At 43.4% G+C, this 20,124-nt stretch overlaps 1 protein-coding gene across 5 annotated transcripts; it reads left to right on the top strand.

The window, feature by feature from the left end:
- The first annotated feature begins 3,929 nt into the window (after positions 1–3,929).
- Positions 3,930–18,960, top strand: LOC111224197 (glutamate dehydrogenase, mitochondrial-like). 5 transcript variants are annotated; one of them, XR_002665213.1, is made up of 15 exons: positions 3,930–4,473; positions 9,923–10,003; positions 10,119–10,174; positions 12,346–12,409; positions 12,782–12,876; positions 13,709–13,888; positions 14,284–14,421; positions 14,771–14,908; positions 15,031–15,111; positions 15,494–15,617; positions 15,730–15,821; positions 16,031–16,093; positions 16,218–18,150; positions 18,225–18,286; positions 18,551–18,960. XR_002665213.1 is itself a non-coding variant. In XM_022748611.1 (13 exons), exons 1-13 carry the CDS (start codon positions 4,059–4,061, stop codon positions 16,335–16,337), a joined length of 1,647 nt encoding a protein of 548 aa, XP_022604332.1. In that variant the 5' UTR covers positions 3,930–4,058; the 3' UTR covers positions 16,338–18,319. The 5 variants fall into 5 exon arrangements, 1 of the variants encoding a protein (XP_022604332.1); XR_002665212.1 differs by lacking the exon at positions 18,551–18,960 and adding an exon at positions 18,461–18,481; XR_002665210.1 differs by having other exon boundaries at positions 16,218–18,276.
- Positions 18,961–20,124: the final 1,164 nt, after the last annotated feature.

The following is a 20,124-nucleotide window of genomic DNA, read 5'->3' as shown; positions in this document are numbered from 1 at the left end:
AGGACGATACAATGCTGTACGACGGACGATAAAACAAGAGACTTGTTTGTGATGTGTGTGACCTCTGAAGGGGTAACCCTGAGCTGGGCCTGTTGGTCAGGTGGGTGCAGAGACTCTTATTCTGAAAGGCTGTGATCTGTTGATCTACTCTGACTAAACCTCATTTGTCATTTTAAATAAAAAAACATCCGCCAGCCTTGTAACAGTCTGTCACATTGTAAATTTATTTTCTAACGTCAGCTGATCCTTCACAGTTAAATAAAGGTTCATATGACGTTTCACCTTCATTAACTCACGGTGTGGTACAACTCAAAGCCAGGAGGAGGATCCCATACCTGACTGGACCTGGAGCTGGATCAGTCCATAGTGACACACTGTAGTGTTACATAATAAGAGCTGAGTTTATGGATCATTTCCGTCATTGTTGGATGTTTTGTGTCCTCGGTCAGAGTCAAAGAAAACGTCTCCCTGGAGTCAAACTGAACAACATGTCGGACGTTACACAACCATGAGACGGCAGAACAACACCGATCCTATAGACCGTGGAGTGTTTCACAGCTGGGAACGATCACCGGGCTGTAAATGCTCCTTCAGCAGAGCCGCTGACTTGCCACAGCTCCACCAATCAGAGGGCAGGATGCTGGGGGAGGAGGCGGCCTGTCGACTCTAACAATGAGGCTCAGCTCGGGGAGGAGAGAGGGTCAGACTTGTTTACACCTGGTACCTTCATATCAGCCTCATCTAGAATAAACAGCATGGAATCAACAACAGCTCTGTCATCATCATCATGAGTGGTTGAAGGTGGTCACACCTGCAGGACACTGCACCTGTCCAACCTGCTGCTGACAGACACAGACCTCTACAGTCACTCTGTCTTCATCAAACCTTCACGGTGCTGCTGTGTCCAGATTCACTTCACTGGAACTAAGAGGAACTAGAAAAACCTCCTTGTGGTTGTATCCCTCCGCCACTCAAACTAGTTCCAGGTTATATCCCAGTTTATCCAGACTCATATTAAATATTGAAATGAAAGTGAAATTATGTCATAATTGCTGTAAAGTCTTGAGTAACGGCTAAAAAGTGTTTTGTGAGGTCACTGTCATCTTTGACCTTTGACCTTTAGCCACCAAACTCTAATCAGTTCATCCTTGAGTCCAGGCGAATGTTTGTGTGAAATGTGAAGAAGTTCCGTCGAGGTGTTTCTGAGATATCGTGTCCACGAGAATGAAACGCACGGACAACCTGAAAACAAAATGGCTGCCTCCGACTGTCGCCATGTGCAGGAATAAAAAGCCAAAAATTCAGTTTTGGATGTTTGGACGATAAAACAAGAAAACACCTTGAACTGTACTGTTTATAAACCAGATGAAAATGAATCAGCAGCTGAATCTACAGTAAACAGTCACCTTTGGCTAAAGGTCAAAGGTCAGTGTGACCAAAACAAAACTCTTTTGAGCCGTAACTCAAGACTTCACAGCAATTATGACAAACAAACACATGGTTCATATCTTATCTGACTCTGGGTAAACAGGGGGTAACCTGGAACTAGTCTGAGTGGCGGAGGGATACGACCACGAGGAGGTGATTCTAGTTTAGGGTGATGATGGTGAGGAGGCCCACAGCTTCAGTCCTCTCCTCCTCAGTCTCTGTATCTCAGCTGTCATGTGACTCCACTCAGGTCCAGTTTCAGTCCCTGACTTCTCTCCTCCTCCTCCACCTGCTGCCCTCAGTCAGCTGGATGAACGGAGACGTGACGAAAACTGCTCCATCAGCTGGACGTCATGTTCCCGCCTCCAAACTCCTGCACGATCACGATCCAGTTTATCATCTCACATTAAGTCCATGTCTCTGAGTCCACAGTACAACTGGATGGTCCTTCAGTTTGAACTGCTGATATCTGCTGATGTCTGAACTGTTAACTCAACTTTAATAAACAGAACCAGACTCTCTGCTAGCGCCCCCTAGAGGCCGCAGTGCACAGATGTCACACTAACTAGACTGTTGCATATTGTGAGACTATAAGAAACACAACTGGAGGAAAATGTGAAAAACTGAGGTTATACAAGATGAATTGAAATAAAGGTGTAAATAAATCCATCATGAGAAATGTGGGATGATGGAAAATATGAATTACATTTTCCAACCAGTTTTGTTTGTTTTTTGTTTTATGATGTAATTTTTTTTTGTCAATAATAAATAGTCAATTTCAAGTGAAGTCAGCTTTTATTTGTATAGCGCCAATAATTCACAACATAAGTTATCTCAAAGCACTTTCCAAATAGAGCAGACCTTTTCTTTATAATATTATTTACAGAGACCCAACAGTTCCCACCAAGGGCAGCACTAGGCCACAGGGGCAAGAAAAGACTTCCTCATAGAGGCAGAAACCTCAAGCAGAACCAGACTCAGGGTGGGCGGAGCCATCTGCCCCGTAAATAAATAAATAAATAAATAAAGAGCAAAAAAGCAAAACAGTCAGAATTTTGACATAATTAGTATTTTATAGTTTTGAATTGCTCATTATTTGTTGTTGTTGTTTTAATCAGACTTATTTTTCTTGAACAGAAACAGGCCTCCATATCTCTGAGGGAGTCTCTAGTTACTTTGAGGTAAAACACGCAGAGTGTGTTCAGTACGATGCAGACTGAGCCACTGAGAGACAGAGACATTAAACCGTCTCATTTAATGACCATGAGCTCTAAACTTAGAAAAGACGACATTCAAAACCCCTTCATCACTCACACACACACACGCTTCCTAATGTGTATTTTTAGATTAAATAAATCACATCACTTTACTCTTAAACATTCAACTTCATTGTAATGATAACAAGCAGGAAATTATATTAAACTAATTCATAAATGTTTCATTGTTGAAATCATACAGATTATAATTTACTGAGTCAACACATATTTTGGTTTGAGGAGGGAGGTCTGGGGTGGTGACCGACCCGCCCCAGGGGAAGGCAAAAACTGTTGCTTTCAAAATAAAAGTGGCAACCATATGTCCCCCTCTCTTTTTACATGTTTACCTGTGTTAGTCACATTACTGTTATAGTTACACTTTTGTAACTATTAACTAAATTAACTTTTAGTGTTTTATCCTGTAATTCTTTAACTTGTTTGTTACTTTCATTTTTATTTTTGTGTTTGCATGTCTCATAGTTGTCTCCTCACTGCATGGAGAAAAAAATTCCAAACAATGCATGCTGGGAAGTCTGTTAATATGCTGGTTTTGTTCCTTAAAAAAACTTAATTTAATGAGTTGAATGAACGTCAGTAGTTCATTCATTCAACTCATCATTTCAAGTCAGTCACAATTCAGAAAAGCTTGTTTTCATAAGCTCTAAAATCTGAAAATGAAAACTTTCTAAGTCTAATTCACTTGATATTTAAAAAGTTTAAATGAATGAGAATAGATGAGTTGATTCTACTAAATGTTTTACAGTGTAGTTAGAGCCCTGTTGTTTGTAAAGTACAACTAAAGTACAAACTGAATTAATTTTCATCAATTTTGCTGAAACGTATAAAATCACTTCTGGAAAACCTTTATCGACATGTGGTCTTATTTTGAATGTTGGAACCGGAAGTTTAATTTGTACCAATGCTAGCGGGCTCAACGCTGTTTTAAAGTGTCTTAAATGTTCTAAAAATGCGTCAAATAAGACAGAAATGTACAAATAGTCTTCACTATTGGCAGATCTGTCTCCATGAGAGCAGATTGTGTGTTAGCTTCACTGACAGTTGAGTTTGAACACGTTAGTAAACGATGTTAACGTGCTAACGGTTAGCTAACCTGCGGGACTTCTGCGGGTTATTTTAGTTAGGAACAGTCTCGTGTCAGTTTGTGCTCGGTATAAATACACGCAGCTGCACGTGCAGGACGGTCACGCTCGCTGCGGTGTACTTTAACAGGAAGGGGCGGCGGAAAGGAGGAGCCGCTGCTGCGGTACAACTTTAAGTTTCCCCGCTCCATTTCCTCGTCTTCCCCCTCACTGTCCTGCCCTGATCCGGCTCACCCTTCTCTGCGGGACGGTAAACTTACAGAAAGCCCCCGAAATGTACCGGTATATCGGAGAGCTACTCACCCGGGGAGCGGGCAGTGTCCTGGCCTCGGGCTGCTCCGCCGCTGCTGCCGCCGCTGACTCGTCTCTCGCGGCTTCCGCGTCTCTGCTGCGGTACCGCAGCTACAGCCAGGCCGTGGACCGGGACGACGACCCCAACTTCTTCACCATGGTGGAGGGCTTCTTCGACCAGGGAGCCGCTATCGTGGAGGACAAGCTGGTGGAGGATCTGAAGACCCGGGAGAGCCCCGAGCAGAAGAGAAAGAAGGTCCGCGGGATCCTGCGGATCATCAAGCCGTGTAACCACGTCCTGAGCGTCAGCTTCCCCATCAAGAGGGACAACGGAGAGTGGGAGGTGATAGAGGGCTACCGGGCTCAGCACAGCCAGCACAGGACGCCCTGCAAGGGAGGTGAGACCCGCACCTGGACCCGGGTATCACAACAGTAGTTGGTTCTTTATAACACTATCACAGCAGCATGTAAGACTTTAAAGTTTAAACCAGACTCAGGAAGTTACTACAGTATTATTTGATGATGATGATGATGATGATAATTATTATGATGATGATTATTTATAAGATAAGCTCACTGTCAAAGGTAAACACTCTTACACACAGGTACAAAATAACAACACTGAAGTGTCAGTGACATGTAAACATACACTAATAAAATATGTCACCCTGTCAGTTGAGCCCATTGTTCAAAATAAGGTGGATTTTTTTGTGTGAAGAGGGGGTGGGAGGGGGGGTGGGGGGCAGTCAGACTCCTGAGGTTCAGGCTGTAGGTCCTGAGCAGGTTTACTGAACAGGTGGAGCTGCTCATTCAGTATAATAATCAGTTCACAATAATCTGCTGGATATTCTCCCACCAAGCTCAAAGTGCTGGATCTGTCCAGAGTATATGCAGAACAGAGACCCACTGGTATTAATCTGAGCCTCTGCATGGTGCTGATCTGATCAGCCTTTTAAGATTATAACAGTCATTTACATGCTTTTAAAAGTAAAAACACTGATGCAAGTTAAAGTCGTGCATCAGAACTACACTGAAGTAAAAGATCAGAACGTAAATGATGTTGAAGCATCAGCAGTCACAGTCTGCACAGAGCAGACCTCCTTTAGAGAGCTGTACTGAAGGTTTACACAATAAAAGTAAAGTGAGGACGCTTTCAAAATAAAACCATGAACAGTTTTTATCTCTCAGTGAAGTCTGATCAGGGTTTGCTGTGATTATTGGATTATTATGTAAATATCATAGAGTTGATGTGTTTTAATGAGACTGTAACACTAATAACTTCCTGGTTTCCAACAGAAGACCCGACCTGACTGAACAAGACTTCATGTTATACTTCATGTTGTCATACGTCATCATCAGCTGAAACTCTGTTAAAACAATAATTTAATTGAATTTAATTCAATGCTGTGTTAACCACTAATATGAAATGCATCAATTCACATTGTGACATCACCTCACAGTGTCATCATCATCATCATCATCATCATCATCATCATCATCATCATCACTTTTCTATCAGCTTGACTTTGTTGGTTTGATGGAATCTTTGAATAAAGCGAGAAACAAATTATTTTAATAATAATAATAATAATAATAATTAACTTTATTTTGTGAACACTTTTCATACAAGAGCTGAAGCTCAAAGACCTTTACAATAAAAAACATCTGATAGTTCAAACAAACAAGGGCAGACTGACGGACAATGAAAACAGACAATAGAAAGACAGTAGATGATAAAATATGTAAATTAAAAATAAAAATAGAAACCAGTGAGGACAGTAAAATATGAGAGAATTCATTAAAAGTTAATTAAACAGGTTTAATCTCTTACAGCTCAGAGTTTCAGTTTTGGATCACAGTTAAAAAAAAAAACTAGTGTGTGTGTTTGTGTGTGTGTGATTGTGTAACACATACAATTCTGTGCATGTTGGACGGAGCGTCAGGCAGGTTGAATGTGGTTGAAGGTGGAGAGGTTTCCTCCCCTGACAGGAATGCTGAGAGTCCAGTCAGCTGCTGGTTCACTTGCTGTGTGTGTGTGTGTGTGTGTGTGTTTTTTCATCACACGTGCTGCAGTCTGAACACACACACACACACACACACACACACACACACACACAGAGGAGTCTGGTAGACACAACAACCTTTAACCTCTTGGTTTATTAACATTTGTTCTGTATTTACATTCAAATAAAAAGGCGAGGAGATCAAAGATTAAAGAGAGTCGACTTCAGGAATCTGAAACAGAACAGATAAAATGATGTTTCACTTCAGGTTCAGTCTCACACCACGACCGCAACATAAAACCTGACTTTACAACAGCTGAAACAATGAGAATAAACTCAGAGCTGTACATCACATGACAAGCTGCTGCAGCTGCAGAGCGATAATACGTCACAGCCTGATGCTCATTAACATCAGCTCCTGTTGCTGGTTTGTTCGTTCATTAGCAGGATGTTTTAAAAACAGGAACAGACTGAAGGTTTTCTCCTGAGTGTAGAACTGATCCACAGGCAGAGGGATGTTCACATGAACATATTAACATGTTGAGAGGCTGCTGAGTCTTATCTGAACTGGGATCAGAGCCGAGGGCCGCGTGGAGTCGTTTCCTCGACAGCAGTGACAGGAAATATTCCAGGAAACTTTCAGGAAGCAGCTCAGATCTCAGAGTTCCAGACCAGTTCAACTGAAACTGAAGCTCCTGCTCAGGGTTGGTGAGGTGTTCTTATTCCTCCACGTCAGCGTCAGTCAGAGCGTCTGATGACACAGATTCCTGAGGCTTGATAATAATTTAATGTTGATTAAAAATGTATGTGACTCTGAAATAACTGCTGCAGCTTTCTAAATCCAGACCAGCTCATTCTGACTGATCCAGATCCTGAACCAGGTCCTGGACTGTGTGAGAGGAGGTCCGTGACTGAGTCCATGTGAAAAATCAGTCAAGCCGTTAGTGTGTTAGGGATCCACTGATGTGGTTTGTCAGGGCCGGTTCAGATACTGATTATTAGTAATCAAAGAAAGTGATTACTGATCTTTGGAAGCAACATGACACCCCAGGTCTACTGCGACTGGCGACTGTCTAATGAGGACTGGCGCTGTGGCGTCCAGGTGTCTCCATAAAATAGAGACAAAGAGTCCACATCGTTGATATCAGTGAAGGTAAATTACAAACAGCTGTATAATGTGACACAGCTCCACAATGATCATCAACATCTGTCTGAAACAGTTTTAATACAAACTAAAGATTAAAACCTTCATGACGGAGGATTCACTGCAGGACTGTATCACAAACAGCCGCTCCTCTCTAACCTGTACAACACGGATGTGTTTTCACTGTCCAGCTGATCCTGTACAACCAGTTACATGTTAAAACTAGAACCACCTCCTCCTCCTCTCAGACTGGTTCCAGGTAGCTTCCTGTTTATCCACAGTCAGAGGAAATATTGACTGTGTGTGTTAAGTCTTGAGTAATGGCTAAAAAGAGTTTTGTGAGGTAACACTGACACTGACCTTTGACCACCAAAATCTAATCAGTTCATCGTTGAGTCCAGGTGAATGTTTGTTGACTGTGAAGTCACTGAGATATCGTGTCCACGAGAACGAGACGGACAACCTGAAAACAAGATGTCCGACTCTGACTGTTGCCATGTGGAGGAATAATAAAGATATTCAAATACATGAAAATAAAACCAGGAGTTTGTCCAGTGAGCAGCAGCTGGAGGAAGGAGCTGCTCCATGACTCTATTATATGTGTCACAAAGTGAAGTGGAGTCCTCGTCCTCTGGTCTCTGTTGTTGTTGTTGTTGTTGTCGTGGTTGTTGTTGTTGTCGTGGTTGTTATGATGGTTGTGGTGGTTGTTGTTATTATGGCGGTTGTGGTGGTTGTTGTTGTGGTCGTTGTTGTGGTTGTTGTGGTTGTTGTTATGGTGGTTATTGTGGTTGTTGTGGTTGTTATGGTGGTGGTGGTTGTTGTGGTGGTTGTTGTGGTGGTTGTTGTTATGGTGGTTATTGTGGTTGTTGTTATGGTGGTTATTGTGGTTGTTGTTGTGGTGGTTGTTGTGGTTGTTATGGTGGTGGTGGTTGTTATGGTGGTTGTTGTGGTGGTTGTTGTTATGGTGGTGGCTGTTGTGGTGGTTGTTGTGGTGGTTGTTGTTATGGTGGTTGTTGTGGTGGTTGTGGTTGTTATGGTGGTGGTGGTTGTTGTAGTGGTTGTAGTTGTTGTTGTTGTGGTGGTTGTTATGGTGGTTGTTGTGGTTGTGGTGGTGGTGGTGGTTGTTGTGGTGGTTGTTATGGTGGTGGTGGTTGTTGTAGTGGTTGTAGTGGTTGTTATGGTGGTTGTTGTGGTTGTGGTGGTTGTTGTGGTTGTTATGGTGGTTGTTGTGGTTGTGGTGGTTGTAGTGGTTGTTGTTGTGGTGGTTGTTATGGTGGTGGTGGTTGTTGTAGTGGTTGTAGTTGTTGTGGTGGTGGTTGTTATGGTGGTTGTTGTAGTGGTTGTAGTGGTTGTTGTGGTTGTGGTGGTGGTTGTGGTTGTTGTTGCGGTTGTTATGGTGGTTGTTGTGGTTGTTGTGGTTGTGGTGGTGGTTGTGGTTGTTGTTGCGGTTGTTATGGTGGTTGTTGTGGTTATGGTGGTTGTTGTGGTGGTTGTTGTGGTTGTTGTGGTTGTTGTTGCGGTTGTTATGGTGGTTGTTGTGGTTGTGGTTGTGGTGTCAGATCTGACTGTAGCTGAGGGTGGAGGTGTTTCAGCTGTCTCAGTGTTGGAACCTGTGCAGCAGGTGAAGGGTGTGGTTCACACTGGTGTCTTTGTACTGTTCCTTTAAATGAGGCTGTTGTAGCAGACCACACCCACACTGACTGACCACCTCCTCCTCACGCCACTCCGTCTGCTTCCTCTCTCTCCTCCACACTCCTCTCTTTATTCCTCTTCCTCGTCTTTCTTTCTTCTTCCTGCTTCACTCTTTAGTTTTCTGTCTGTTCCTGCTGCTGCTCAATAAAAACTGCCCCGAGTTTAAACTTGAACCCGTTGGTCTGTTTCCTCTTGTCTCTGAGCTGCAGCCATTTTGTGCGTCTCCCTGCGGCGGCAGCAGCAGCAGCAGCAGCAGCAGCAGCAGCAGCGTTGTGTTTTCAGGGATGTGAGTGTTGGCTCAGCTTCATGCACAACTCCCTCCATTTCTGTGTTTTTACCTTTTTACCACTGAGCAGCAGAGGAACTGACTTCAAACTTTAACACCGCTAATGATCCTTCGTTGTCTGTAAACTTTAATCCACAATTAATTTCACTTAATCAGGCAGAAAACAGTCCCAGCTAATTAGTCTGATTTTTCCTAAAACCCAAAGAAGTGAGTTCACCGTGATGTTGGTGTTTCACATCACAATATGTGTCTGTTAATCTCCTGCTGCTGCTTGTTTTAATGAACTGTTGAAGGGAACTACAGGAACCTGGTGAATGAATGAATGAATGAATGAATGAATGAATGAATGGAGGTGAGAGGTCTTCAGTGATTACAGAAGAAGAAACACAATATACACTGTTCTGCACATGTGCTAAAGATTAAGTGGTTGGTACAGGAGTATTGAAAAATAAATAAATAAATATCAATATTTAAAAAATAGAAATATAAAAATAGAGCAAAAAATAAAATAAAAGAATAAAAATATATAAATAAAAATCGGAGTTATAGTTATGTTTTAGCTGCTGCCAATCAAACAGACCGGACTCAAACAGTCCTCAGGTCTGATCCAGTTCCAGACCCAGACCTGGACCGGAAGTGGACCAAGATCTGAGGATCTGGACTTGGGACCCGGTTCAGGTTCAGTTCTGAAGAATCAGAGTTTTTTCGTGTGTGTGTTTCAGGGATCCGTTACAGTACAGACGTGTCTGTGGACGAGGTGAAAGCTCTGGCCTCGCTGATGACGTATAAATGTGCCGTCGTCGGTGAGTACACACACACACACACACACACACACACACATACACACACACACACACACACACACACACTTCTCTGGTGTCTTGGTTCTGCTCTTTAAATGAAGTGGATGTGTTCCAGATGTGCCGTTTGGTGGAGCCAAAGCCGGAGTGAAGATCAACCCGAGGAATTACTCTGTAAGTTCACACACAACCTCCAGTCTCTCTTCTCCTACAGTTGCTCTGTTCCTCAAACACACCACATCTGATTCAGTCAGTGAGGGTAAAGAGAAGCAGTCGGAGAGGAGAACGTGTCGATCACATCTGTCCTCTCTTCAGCCTCTCAGTTTTATTTGTTCATTAATCATGAGGAACGAGTGAAAACACTGAGTTGACCTGGTTGATGAGAAGCAGTTCATGCTGCAGTGGAGACGTGACGGAGCGATTACACCCAGTGCGCTGATCAGCTGACCTCGGTTCATATTCTGCATTAAATGTTTCAGTGAAGAAGAAAATCTCAGGTGAAACTCGAGGTAAAGATTGGACCCTGGGACTGACAGCTGACATGTGACCTGTGATCTGAGGAGGTGATTGGAGGATGAACTGAGGGAAGTTTGTCTAGAATGGTTTTCAAAATAAAAGCAGGTCAGCGACATGTGGAGAACTGCAGCCTCTGACCCTCAGTATGAACTGTGCATCACCATCATCATCGTCAGATATTTACTCTAATGTGAAATAACAGTGTATGTTCCTTTAACTGGTGATAACACTGTTGACACCACCCACCCCACCCCACCCCCATCTGCTGCCCAGTGATTCAGGAAATGCTGAACCATCAACTGCCAGAGAGAAAATTAACTCTCTCTCTCTCTCTAACATGATGAGTCAATAAGTTTCTCTCTCTCCACATTGACTTCATGCCTCTCTCTCCCCCTCCCTCTCCCCCTCTCTCCCCCTCCCTCTCTCTCTCTCTCTCTCTCCCTCTCTCTCTCTCTCTCTCATGTGTCTACTCTTCTCATCACTCTCTCTTCTCTCTTTCGTCACCTCTCTCTTCCCCCTCGCCCTCTCTCTCTTCTCCCCCTCCCTCCCTCTCTCTCTCTCTCTGCTGTTGAACACATCAGCCTTCTCACGTGTGCGGCTCTGTCAGGCCTGCTGACCTCTGACCTTTGACCTTTTCACAAGAAGAAGTTCCAGGAATCAGATTCAGTGTAAACAGACAAGAGTCAAACCAGTTGTTGTTGCTCCAGTTGAACTCTGTCTGAGGAAGGTGAATCCATCTGTCACTTACACACTCATCCAGGTCCGGGGTAATTAGTTCATTAGTGAATTAGTTCATTAGTGAATTAGTTGATGACATCAGGAATAACTAAAGTTCTGATCATTAAAGCAGCTTCCTGTAAGTTTATATCCAGGACAAGTTGAATGGAGGGAAACTGGACTCACCTGTAGAAACTTCAGGTATCATGACGTGGACGACTGAGAATCTTCAGACAAATCAGCTGTCTGTACGTGTTGCTATCGCTATATAGCTAACATTAGCATTAGCAGCTGTTCACTGACCACTCTAAAGAAACGTTGTGAGTTCATTCCTTTACTCACCAACATCTGTCTCCAGAGGTGGAAACAAACACCGACCGCTCTTCTTCTACTGACGTTAGCATGCTAACAGCTAGCCCCGGTCCGTCTGATTGTCTGATTCATATTACAACCTGTTGTCTCGTAAACACAACGATGGCTGAAGTGACATCACCTCCACCTGCTCCTGATAATAGAAACCACATGCAGCTCCTTTAAATTCATGTTTTTAGTAAGTGATAGTCATCCTTTTTGTCCCTGCTGAGTTTCCGTCCTTCTCAGTCTGATCCTGAAACAGGTTTTAACTTGTGCTGTTAAAATTTTAATTAGTTTTAAGGAGGTTCAGATTGATAACACTCTGGTATCTGTCAGGACAGGGTTAGCCTAGCTTAGCCTAGCTTAGCATGAAGTCCCTGTCCACTCTCTCGCAATAATATTATGTATTTAATATTAATATTAAACATGTTTGCATTTGTTTCTTTATTTTTCATTTCAGCAGGTAAAAACCTGTTTCATTCCACTTTGTGGCTGAATCATCATCAGACTGATTGTTTTAATTAACACAGCAGAGTAATCAAGTTATTTTAAATGTTTTACTCCTTTTTTCCTTCCAAATAAATCTACTGAAGGTTTTATTTAATCATATGAATGAACAAGTTTTGAAATAAAAACTTCTCTGAGCACAAAGCCTGGAAGCAGAGGCAGAGGTTCACCTGTCAACACCTGTAGGTGTACAGTAGATCCGTCCTCAGAGAGTTTTAACTGAACTGATCGCGTCTGTGTTTTTGTTTCAGGACACTGAGCTGGAGAAAATCACCCGGAGGTTCACGATCGAACTCGCCAAGAAAGGCTTCATCGGTGAGTGAAGGTGTCTCTGGTCTCCAGGTGCAGCAGATCACACCAGAGAGATTCTGTTTTTACAAACCTGAGTCACAGAGTGACCAGAGAAAACACACTGAACTTCATGAACATCTGACGGTTGATTTGATCTAGTTTTATAATCCTTTTTAAGTCGTCAGTAGTTTTTATTGAATCTTACTGACTTTGATGTGTTGTGTTCTTCCATCTGTTCGCCTGTGTTTAAATGTTTTATACAGTCTGATGTTGGAGCTAATTAAAGTCTATTGTATCTTTAAGACACTTGATGTCTTTGTTCCCTGTCACCTGTCACACCTGTCCAGAGTCACTCCGCTGCGTTCACTTTACCTGTGTGTCTCTGTGGTTGTTCAGGACCTGGTATCGATGTGCCTGCTCCGGACATGAGCACCGGGGAGCGGGAGATGTCCTGGATCGCAGACACCTTCGCCACCACCATGGGACACTACGTGAGTCTGAGGGTTAACCTGCATGGCATCCATGACACACGTCCTAATGTACAACACAGAATAATGACATTAAATGAACAGCAGAGAGATCATGTGATGGATCATTGTGACACTTGATCTCCGGTGGACCTAACGGAGTCTGATGTGAGAGTCACAGTGTTGATTTTGTTGTTCAGATCATCAGTCAACAGCTGACATACAGAGAAGCTCTGGACTGTACTGTGAGCTCAGAGTGATGACCATCACAACACAGGAAGTGTCTTTCCTCTACTTCCTGTTTGTTTGCTGCCAGTGATGTGAATGTTCGTTAACAGCTGTTTAAAGATGAAGCTTCACGTCAACATGTCGAGCTCACAACCTGCAGTTTGATCTGTTGTCTGTCAGGAACAGCCAGCCAATCAGAGACAGGGCTGTTCTGTCACCTTATTAAAGCTTATTATGTAAAGATAATAAGCTTCATTAAAACTGTCACTGCACACATTTTATTTTGAAGTTCTCTCACTTCTCAGAGAATCAGGTGACCAAGACGTGATTTACTGTACAGAGTGAATTTCATGCTGACCTGATGGAGCTGGTCGTCTATTAATCGTAGTGTTGGTGTTCGATCTCCAGCTCCTATCAACATGGCACAAGTCGCCTGATGATCTTTAATTATCTTAATTATAATTTTAATCATTAATTATCTTCAGATGACTCTTTAAACAAGTGGCTCAGTGGATTATTGAAGCTGCAGTTCCTGAATCATTTGATTGGCAATGACATCATCAGTGTTGATTTGAGACATTAAAGTATATGAAGCCTGAGGTGTGTCTGTGTGACTCCTCCTCCTCAGGACATCAACGCTCACGCCTGCGTCACGGGGAAGCCCATCAGTCAGGGAGGGATCCACGGTCGCATCTCCGCCACCGGACGAGGAGTTTTCCACGGCATAGAGAACTTCATCAACGAGGCGGCCTACATGAGCCAGCTGGGCATGTGTCCCGGCTTCCAGGACAAGACCTTCATCATCCAGGTAGGCCCCGCCCCCTTCTCCTCATCATCAGCCAACACGTCTGAAGAAAGAGGAGGAGGAGAACGAGCTGATCAAGGAGATTTATTTTACTGTTTCTGTTCAGCACACAATACTGTCAACAAACACTGTATGTTAGAGCTACAGCTAACAGCTAACAGCTAACTAACAGCTAGTTAACTGGTAGCTGTTAACTGTTAACTAACAGCTAACAGCTCTAAACTGTTGAAAATATCCCACACATTAAACTTCGACCTGGTGGTGGCGCTAGAGGAAAAGTCAGAGGATCATCAGAGTTGGTGTGTGTGTGTGTGTGTGTGTGTGTGTGTGTGTGTGTGTGTGTGTGTGTGTGTGTGTGTGTGATGACTGGGTTAACGTGCACTCTGCTCTGCCTGCAGGGTTTTGGTAACGTGGGTCTTCACTCCATGAGATATCTTCATCGCTTCGGAGCAAAGTGTGTCGGAGTCGGAGAAATGGACGGAAACATCTGGAACCCCAACGGCATCGACCCCAAAGAGCTGGAGGACTACAAACTGGTCTGTACTGGTTCAGTACCAGAGCTACAGTCTGGTCTGTACTGGTCAAATATTAACAAATAGGAACAGAAATGAATTTAAACATGAGCAACAATAACACATGAAGACCAGTGCGCCGCCTGTTGGAGGAACAGAGTTGCTACAGTTCAGTCTCATACAGAAGGTTTTTTAAACCTCAGTGATATGTTAATGTTTGAACACAGAGCTGTAATCAGTGTGTGAGGAAAACAACTCTTTGAGCTTTCATTCATTTATCTTTTATTATTATTTATTATTAATATTATTATTTATCTATTAACATATGAAATGTATCATCCTCTGACTGATCTTTGTGTCTTTGTGTCTCCAGTCCAATGGGACCATCGTTGGTTTCCCGAACTCGACGCCGTACGAAGGAAACATCCTGGAGGCCGACTGTGACATCCTGATCCCAGCCGCCAGCGAGAAACAGCTGACCAAGAGCAACGCACACAAGATCAAAGCCAAGGTCACACACACACACACACACACACACACAATCAAGTTATCCGAGCAGTAAACTCTCTGTGGTTGTCCTGTCCAGTTTTCCCATCATGCCTCAGTGCACTGACCTGTTCTGTGTCCCTTCAGATCATTGCAGAGGGAGCCAACGGTCCGACCACGCCTGAAGCCGACCGCATCTTCCTGGAGAGAAACATCATGGTGATCCCAGTGAGTCCAAGATGGCGTCTGTTCCTGTTTCTGTGTCTGATGATGAAGAGTTCGTTAGAAAGATCTAATGATCTCTCTCCTCTCCTCACCTCCTCTCTCCTCACCTCCTCTCTCCCCTGTCCTCTCTCCTCTCTCCTCTCTCCTCTCCTCCTCTCCTCACCTCCTCTCTCCTCACCTCCTCTCTCCTCACCTCCTCTCTCCTCTGTCCTCTCTCCTCTCTCCTCTCCTCCTCTCTCTCCTCTCCTCTCTCCTCTCTCCTCTCTCCTCTCTCCTGTCTCCTCTCCTCTCCTCTCTCCTCTCCTCCTCTCCTCTCTCCTCTCTTCCTCTCTCCTCCTCCTCTCTCTCTCTCCATCTCTCCTCTCCTCGCCTCCTCTGTCCTCAGGACATGTACCTGAATGCAGGAGGAGTGACAGTCTCGTACTTTGAGTGGTTGAAGAATCTGAATCACGTCAGTTACGGTCGACTCACCTTCAAATATGAGAGAGACTCGAACTACCACCTCCTCAGTGAGTGACCTTACACCTGTACATCAGTGAACACGGCCTCTTGGTTTCTATGACGACAGTTAACACCCCCCCACCCCACCCCCAACCCCCTACCCCCCCCACCCCCACCCAGTGTCGGTCCAGGAGAGTTTAGAGAGGAAGTTTGGGAAACATGGCGGCGCCATCCCTGTCGTCCCCACGTCTGAGTTCCAGGCCAGGATCTCTGTGAGTACACACAACTACTACTACTGATACTACTACTACTACTACTACTACTACTGATACTACTACTACTGATACTACTACTACTACTGATACTACTACTAATGATACTACTACTACTACTGATAGTACTACTGATACTACTACTACTTCTGCTCTGTATCCTGTGTGTCCTCCTTCTTCTTCTGTGGTGTAACTGTGTTTTGTTGCAGGGAGCGTCTGAGAAGGACATCGTTCACTCAGGTCTGGCCTTCACCATGGAGCGCTCTGCCAGGGTAACACACACACACACACACACACACACACACACACACACACACACACACACAATTACCTCATGATGTTAAAGGATCATCCCTCCCCCTCCTCCCTCTTCCCTCCCCCCTTCCTCTCGTGCAGCAAATCATGAGAACAGCCAACAAGTACAACCTGGGTCTCGACCTGAGGACAGCGGCGTACGTCAACGCCATCGAGAAGGTCTTCAAGGTTTACAGCGAAGCCGGCCTCATCTTCACGTAGACGCACCTCCATCCACCTGTCGGTCTGTCACCTGTCTGTCTGTCACCTGTCTGTCTGTCTGTCTGTCTGTCTGTCACCTGTCTGTCTGTCTATCTTCATCGTCTCTACAGGACTTCTTCACTGACCTTTCGTTGAGGTTGTTCTTCTTCTCTCATCTGTTTACGATCATCTTCTTCTTCTCTCCATGAATTGGAGTTGAACTCAGCAGCTTCCTGCTCGTCTCGACCTGAACATGAAATCATCTGAACGCCTTAAACCACAGACACTGTCACAAGCTGCCTGCATCACATTATGTGGACAGAAGTATGTGGACACCCTCCTTCATCCATCCATTATTAGGCCAGTGTTTGTCCCCATGATTATTGATTATTAATGAAGGAAAACCATGAATCTTAGTTTTATTCTGGTGATTCACTGGATGATTTGAGGTGTTTTTTATAGAATCAGACAAATTGAGAGAAAATGAATCAGTTTCACATGTGAATATTTTCAGATCTGAAGACGTCACCTTCCACTGTGGGAAATCATAAAGTCAATGTTTCACCACAGCTGCAGCTGCCCTTCATTTTCAGACAGTCACAGATTATTGGTTATTGATTAATCATTTAGTAAATAGTAAAAACATTTTCAGTTAAATATAGAAAAGCAGAAAATGTTCACATGTGAGCAGCTGGAACAAAATGATCATTAGTTGATTATTAAAACTGTAGATTTACACACAGTCACCAGTTTTTACTGGTTTTTACTGGTTTAGTTTGAATCATTTTGTAAAGGCCTGAAACATTTAGAATGATCCAGTTATTATTTCACAATAAAACAAATCTTCACGTCAGAGAAGTTGAGAACAGAAATGAACTCTAATAAACTGATTGTGAGTGTTAGCGGTGTCCACATACTTCTGGCCACGTATTCACTGTTTGTCTGTCTCCAGGTGAAGAGCTTGTATAGATATTTTTTTTATTATAATGCACATGTGCCTCAGGACTTTAGCTTTAATATTTACCGCCTTTGGAGAAACGTCATTAAAGGAGCGTTCCTGTGTTTTTCTGATGATGATGATGATGATGATAAAACTTCAGTCAGCTGGTCTCACGTTACTTTAAGTTTAGCTGTATAAAGTATTTAATAACTATCAGGATGTTTTAAACAAGTAGTTAATTAGTCAACAATCAAAAACAATTTGTATATAATATTTGGAGACATTTGATTTTATTCCATGATTCATGTTGTTGATGATGATCATCTGTTTCTCACAGAGGGTCAGAGTCACATGGCTCCGATCCTCTTCCCTCCACTGACCTGTTTACATCTGTTTACATCTGTTTACATCTGTTTACAGCTGTTTACATCTGTTTACAGCTGTTTACAGCTGTTTACAGCTGTTAATTATGTTGTTGTTCATCAGCTATTTACAGGTCATCATCCGTCTGTTACATGTTTACCTGCTGATCAACAGGAACCAGAGATTGCACAGTAAAATGTTTCCTACTGACGCAACAAACAGCAGCAGGGTGGAAATAAACCACTCTTCATCTTCATCTTCATCATCATCAGTAAAATAAAAACCTGGAACGATCCTTTAACTGTCATCTCCTCGTTTCGCTGCAGTCAACAGGAAGTTGACTTTAAATAAAAACTCCTCAGTTTGTGTTTCCTCTGTTCAGACCGTGACACAGTTGTAGCTAAATGCTAAATGCTAAAGCTAAAGTTAATCTATGCAGTTAAACTGACAGGACTGTAGCTGCCCTGTGACCACTGACACAATAGACTCTGCCTGATGAGACCAGGTCTCACAGGGACCAGGTCTCACAGGGTCTGAGAGGGACCAGGTCTCACAGGGTCTTAGAGGGACCAGGTCTTAGAGGGACCGGATCTTAGAGGGACCAGGTCTCACAGGGTCTCAGAGGGACCAGGTCTCACAGGGTCTGAGAGGGACCAGGTCTCACAGGGTCTTAGAGGGACCAGGTCTCAGAGGGACCAGGTCTCACATGAGGGACCAGGTCTGAGAGGGACCTGAGACCCTGTGAGACCAGGTCTGAGAGGGACCTGGTCTCACAGGGTCTTAGAGGGACCAGGTCTCAGAGGGACCAGGTCTGAGAGGGACCTGGTCTCAGAGGGACCAGGTCTCACAGGGTCTCAGAGGGACCAGGTCTCAGAGGGACCAGGTCTGAGAGGGACCAGGTCTGAGAGGGACCTGGTCTCAGAGGGACCAGGTCTCACAGGGTCTCACAGGGTCTCAGAGGGACCAGGTCTCAGAGGGACCTGGTCTCAGAGGGACTGGGTGGATCAGACAAACTCAAACTGACTGAACTGTGATGAAGCTTTAAGTGACTGTCGGGCCCCTGGATGAACAGCTGAGTCCTCCAGGGGCCACAGACCGTCCGCCCCCCGCCCCCCCGCTTCAGACTGCAGCTCAGACCACTCCGAGTCTCAACATTTGTTTTTCTGCTGCGCTGCCACCAGAGAAAACCACCTGAGTCCTGAGTCCTCTGACCTCTGACCTCTGACCTCACTGCTGCAGTAACACAGGGACACAGTCAAACCAAGCTTGTGTCCTCCGCTCTGACTGATGAGGAGTTTTTAAACCTTTTTGTTAAACTGAAATAAAGAACACAGAAAGTCTGAGTGTGTTTCTGTTTCATAAATCACACGTCACACAGCTGGATACAAACACGCTACAGATGTTGATGATGAACAGACCTTTGAACGTGTTAAAGAGTCTTTCACTTTATTTTATTCAAATTTTTGGATTTTAGCTAAAAAATATTACTGATGTAAAATTCACCTGTAAACTTCAAATAAACTGGTTATTTTTCATTAGTTACTTCATGCAGCTCCAGGTGTCTAAGATTCAGATATTATTATTATTATTATTGTATACAACCAGGCAGTGCTGGTTCACTATAATCATTTATTAATATCATTCATTCATTAATAAATCACATTTTTATTTATTTATTTTTGCTGTTCTCACTGTTTATTTCTTAAATAAAAATCTTTTTTTTTTTTTATTATAACATTTTTTTGGTTTTTGATTGGATATTTTATTAGTGTGTCTTGAGGGCGGGATATTCTTCCTCCTTCCACCAATCAGCGCGACGTATTTGCCGCATGGCTCCGGAATTCCCCTCCAGCTCCGGGGCTTTCCGCTCTGACTGACAGGCTGCGGTCACCATGACAACGGAGCGGAGTTGCGTCAGGCCCGTGGAGGCCGAAGAGGACATGACTTCCGGTTAGGCGGGGTAACTGTAAAAATAAAAGCTGAAACAGATTCCTTTTCAATCTGTAAATAGATTTTGAATCATTGGAAACATTGACACAGAAATAAAAACTAAATAATAAAAACTACCTGGCTTCAATGAAAATGAGTTTGTCAAAAAATTGAAAAAATTGTTATTCTATGATTAAAACACAGTTAAACATTAATGTCATTATTTCCTGGCCAGACTGAACTTCCATACAGGTTTTACTTGTTTGAGATATTTGAGTTATTCTGTTCACGTTTTAAATATAACTCACAGTGAAAGTGAACAGACTCACAAACTTTGTTTATTTATTATAATTTAATTATAAATTTGGATCATAATAATTAAAATGAAATATTGTGAATTTAATTATAATTTATTCCCTGTGGTTTAAATTCTGTGTTTAGGACAAAAAATACAAGTAAGAGAATTATGAGCAGGTATTTACTTTGCCTATTATCTGAAGAAGAACCAAACATAAAGCTAGCGTGAGTGTTTTACTTTGAAAAGCAGAAACAGGACGTCAGGTCAGCCGTGTTGCA

The sequence above is a fragment of the Seriola dumerili genome, unplaced genomic scaffold (genome assembly GCF_002260705.1).
Source record: "Seriola dumerili isolate Sdu_G_001 unplaced genomic scaffold, Sdu_1.0 BDQW01000127.1, whole genome shotgun sequence".
Taxonomy (NCBI): domain Eukaryota; kingdom Metazoa; phylum Chordata; class Actinopteri; order Carangiformes; family Carangidae; genus Seriola; species Seriola dumerili.
The sequence above is the reverse complement of the archived record's forward strand: the minus strand, read 5'-3'. Positions and strand labels throughout refer to the sequence as shown.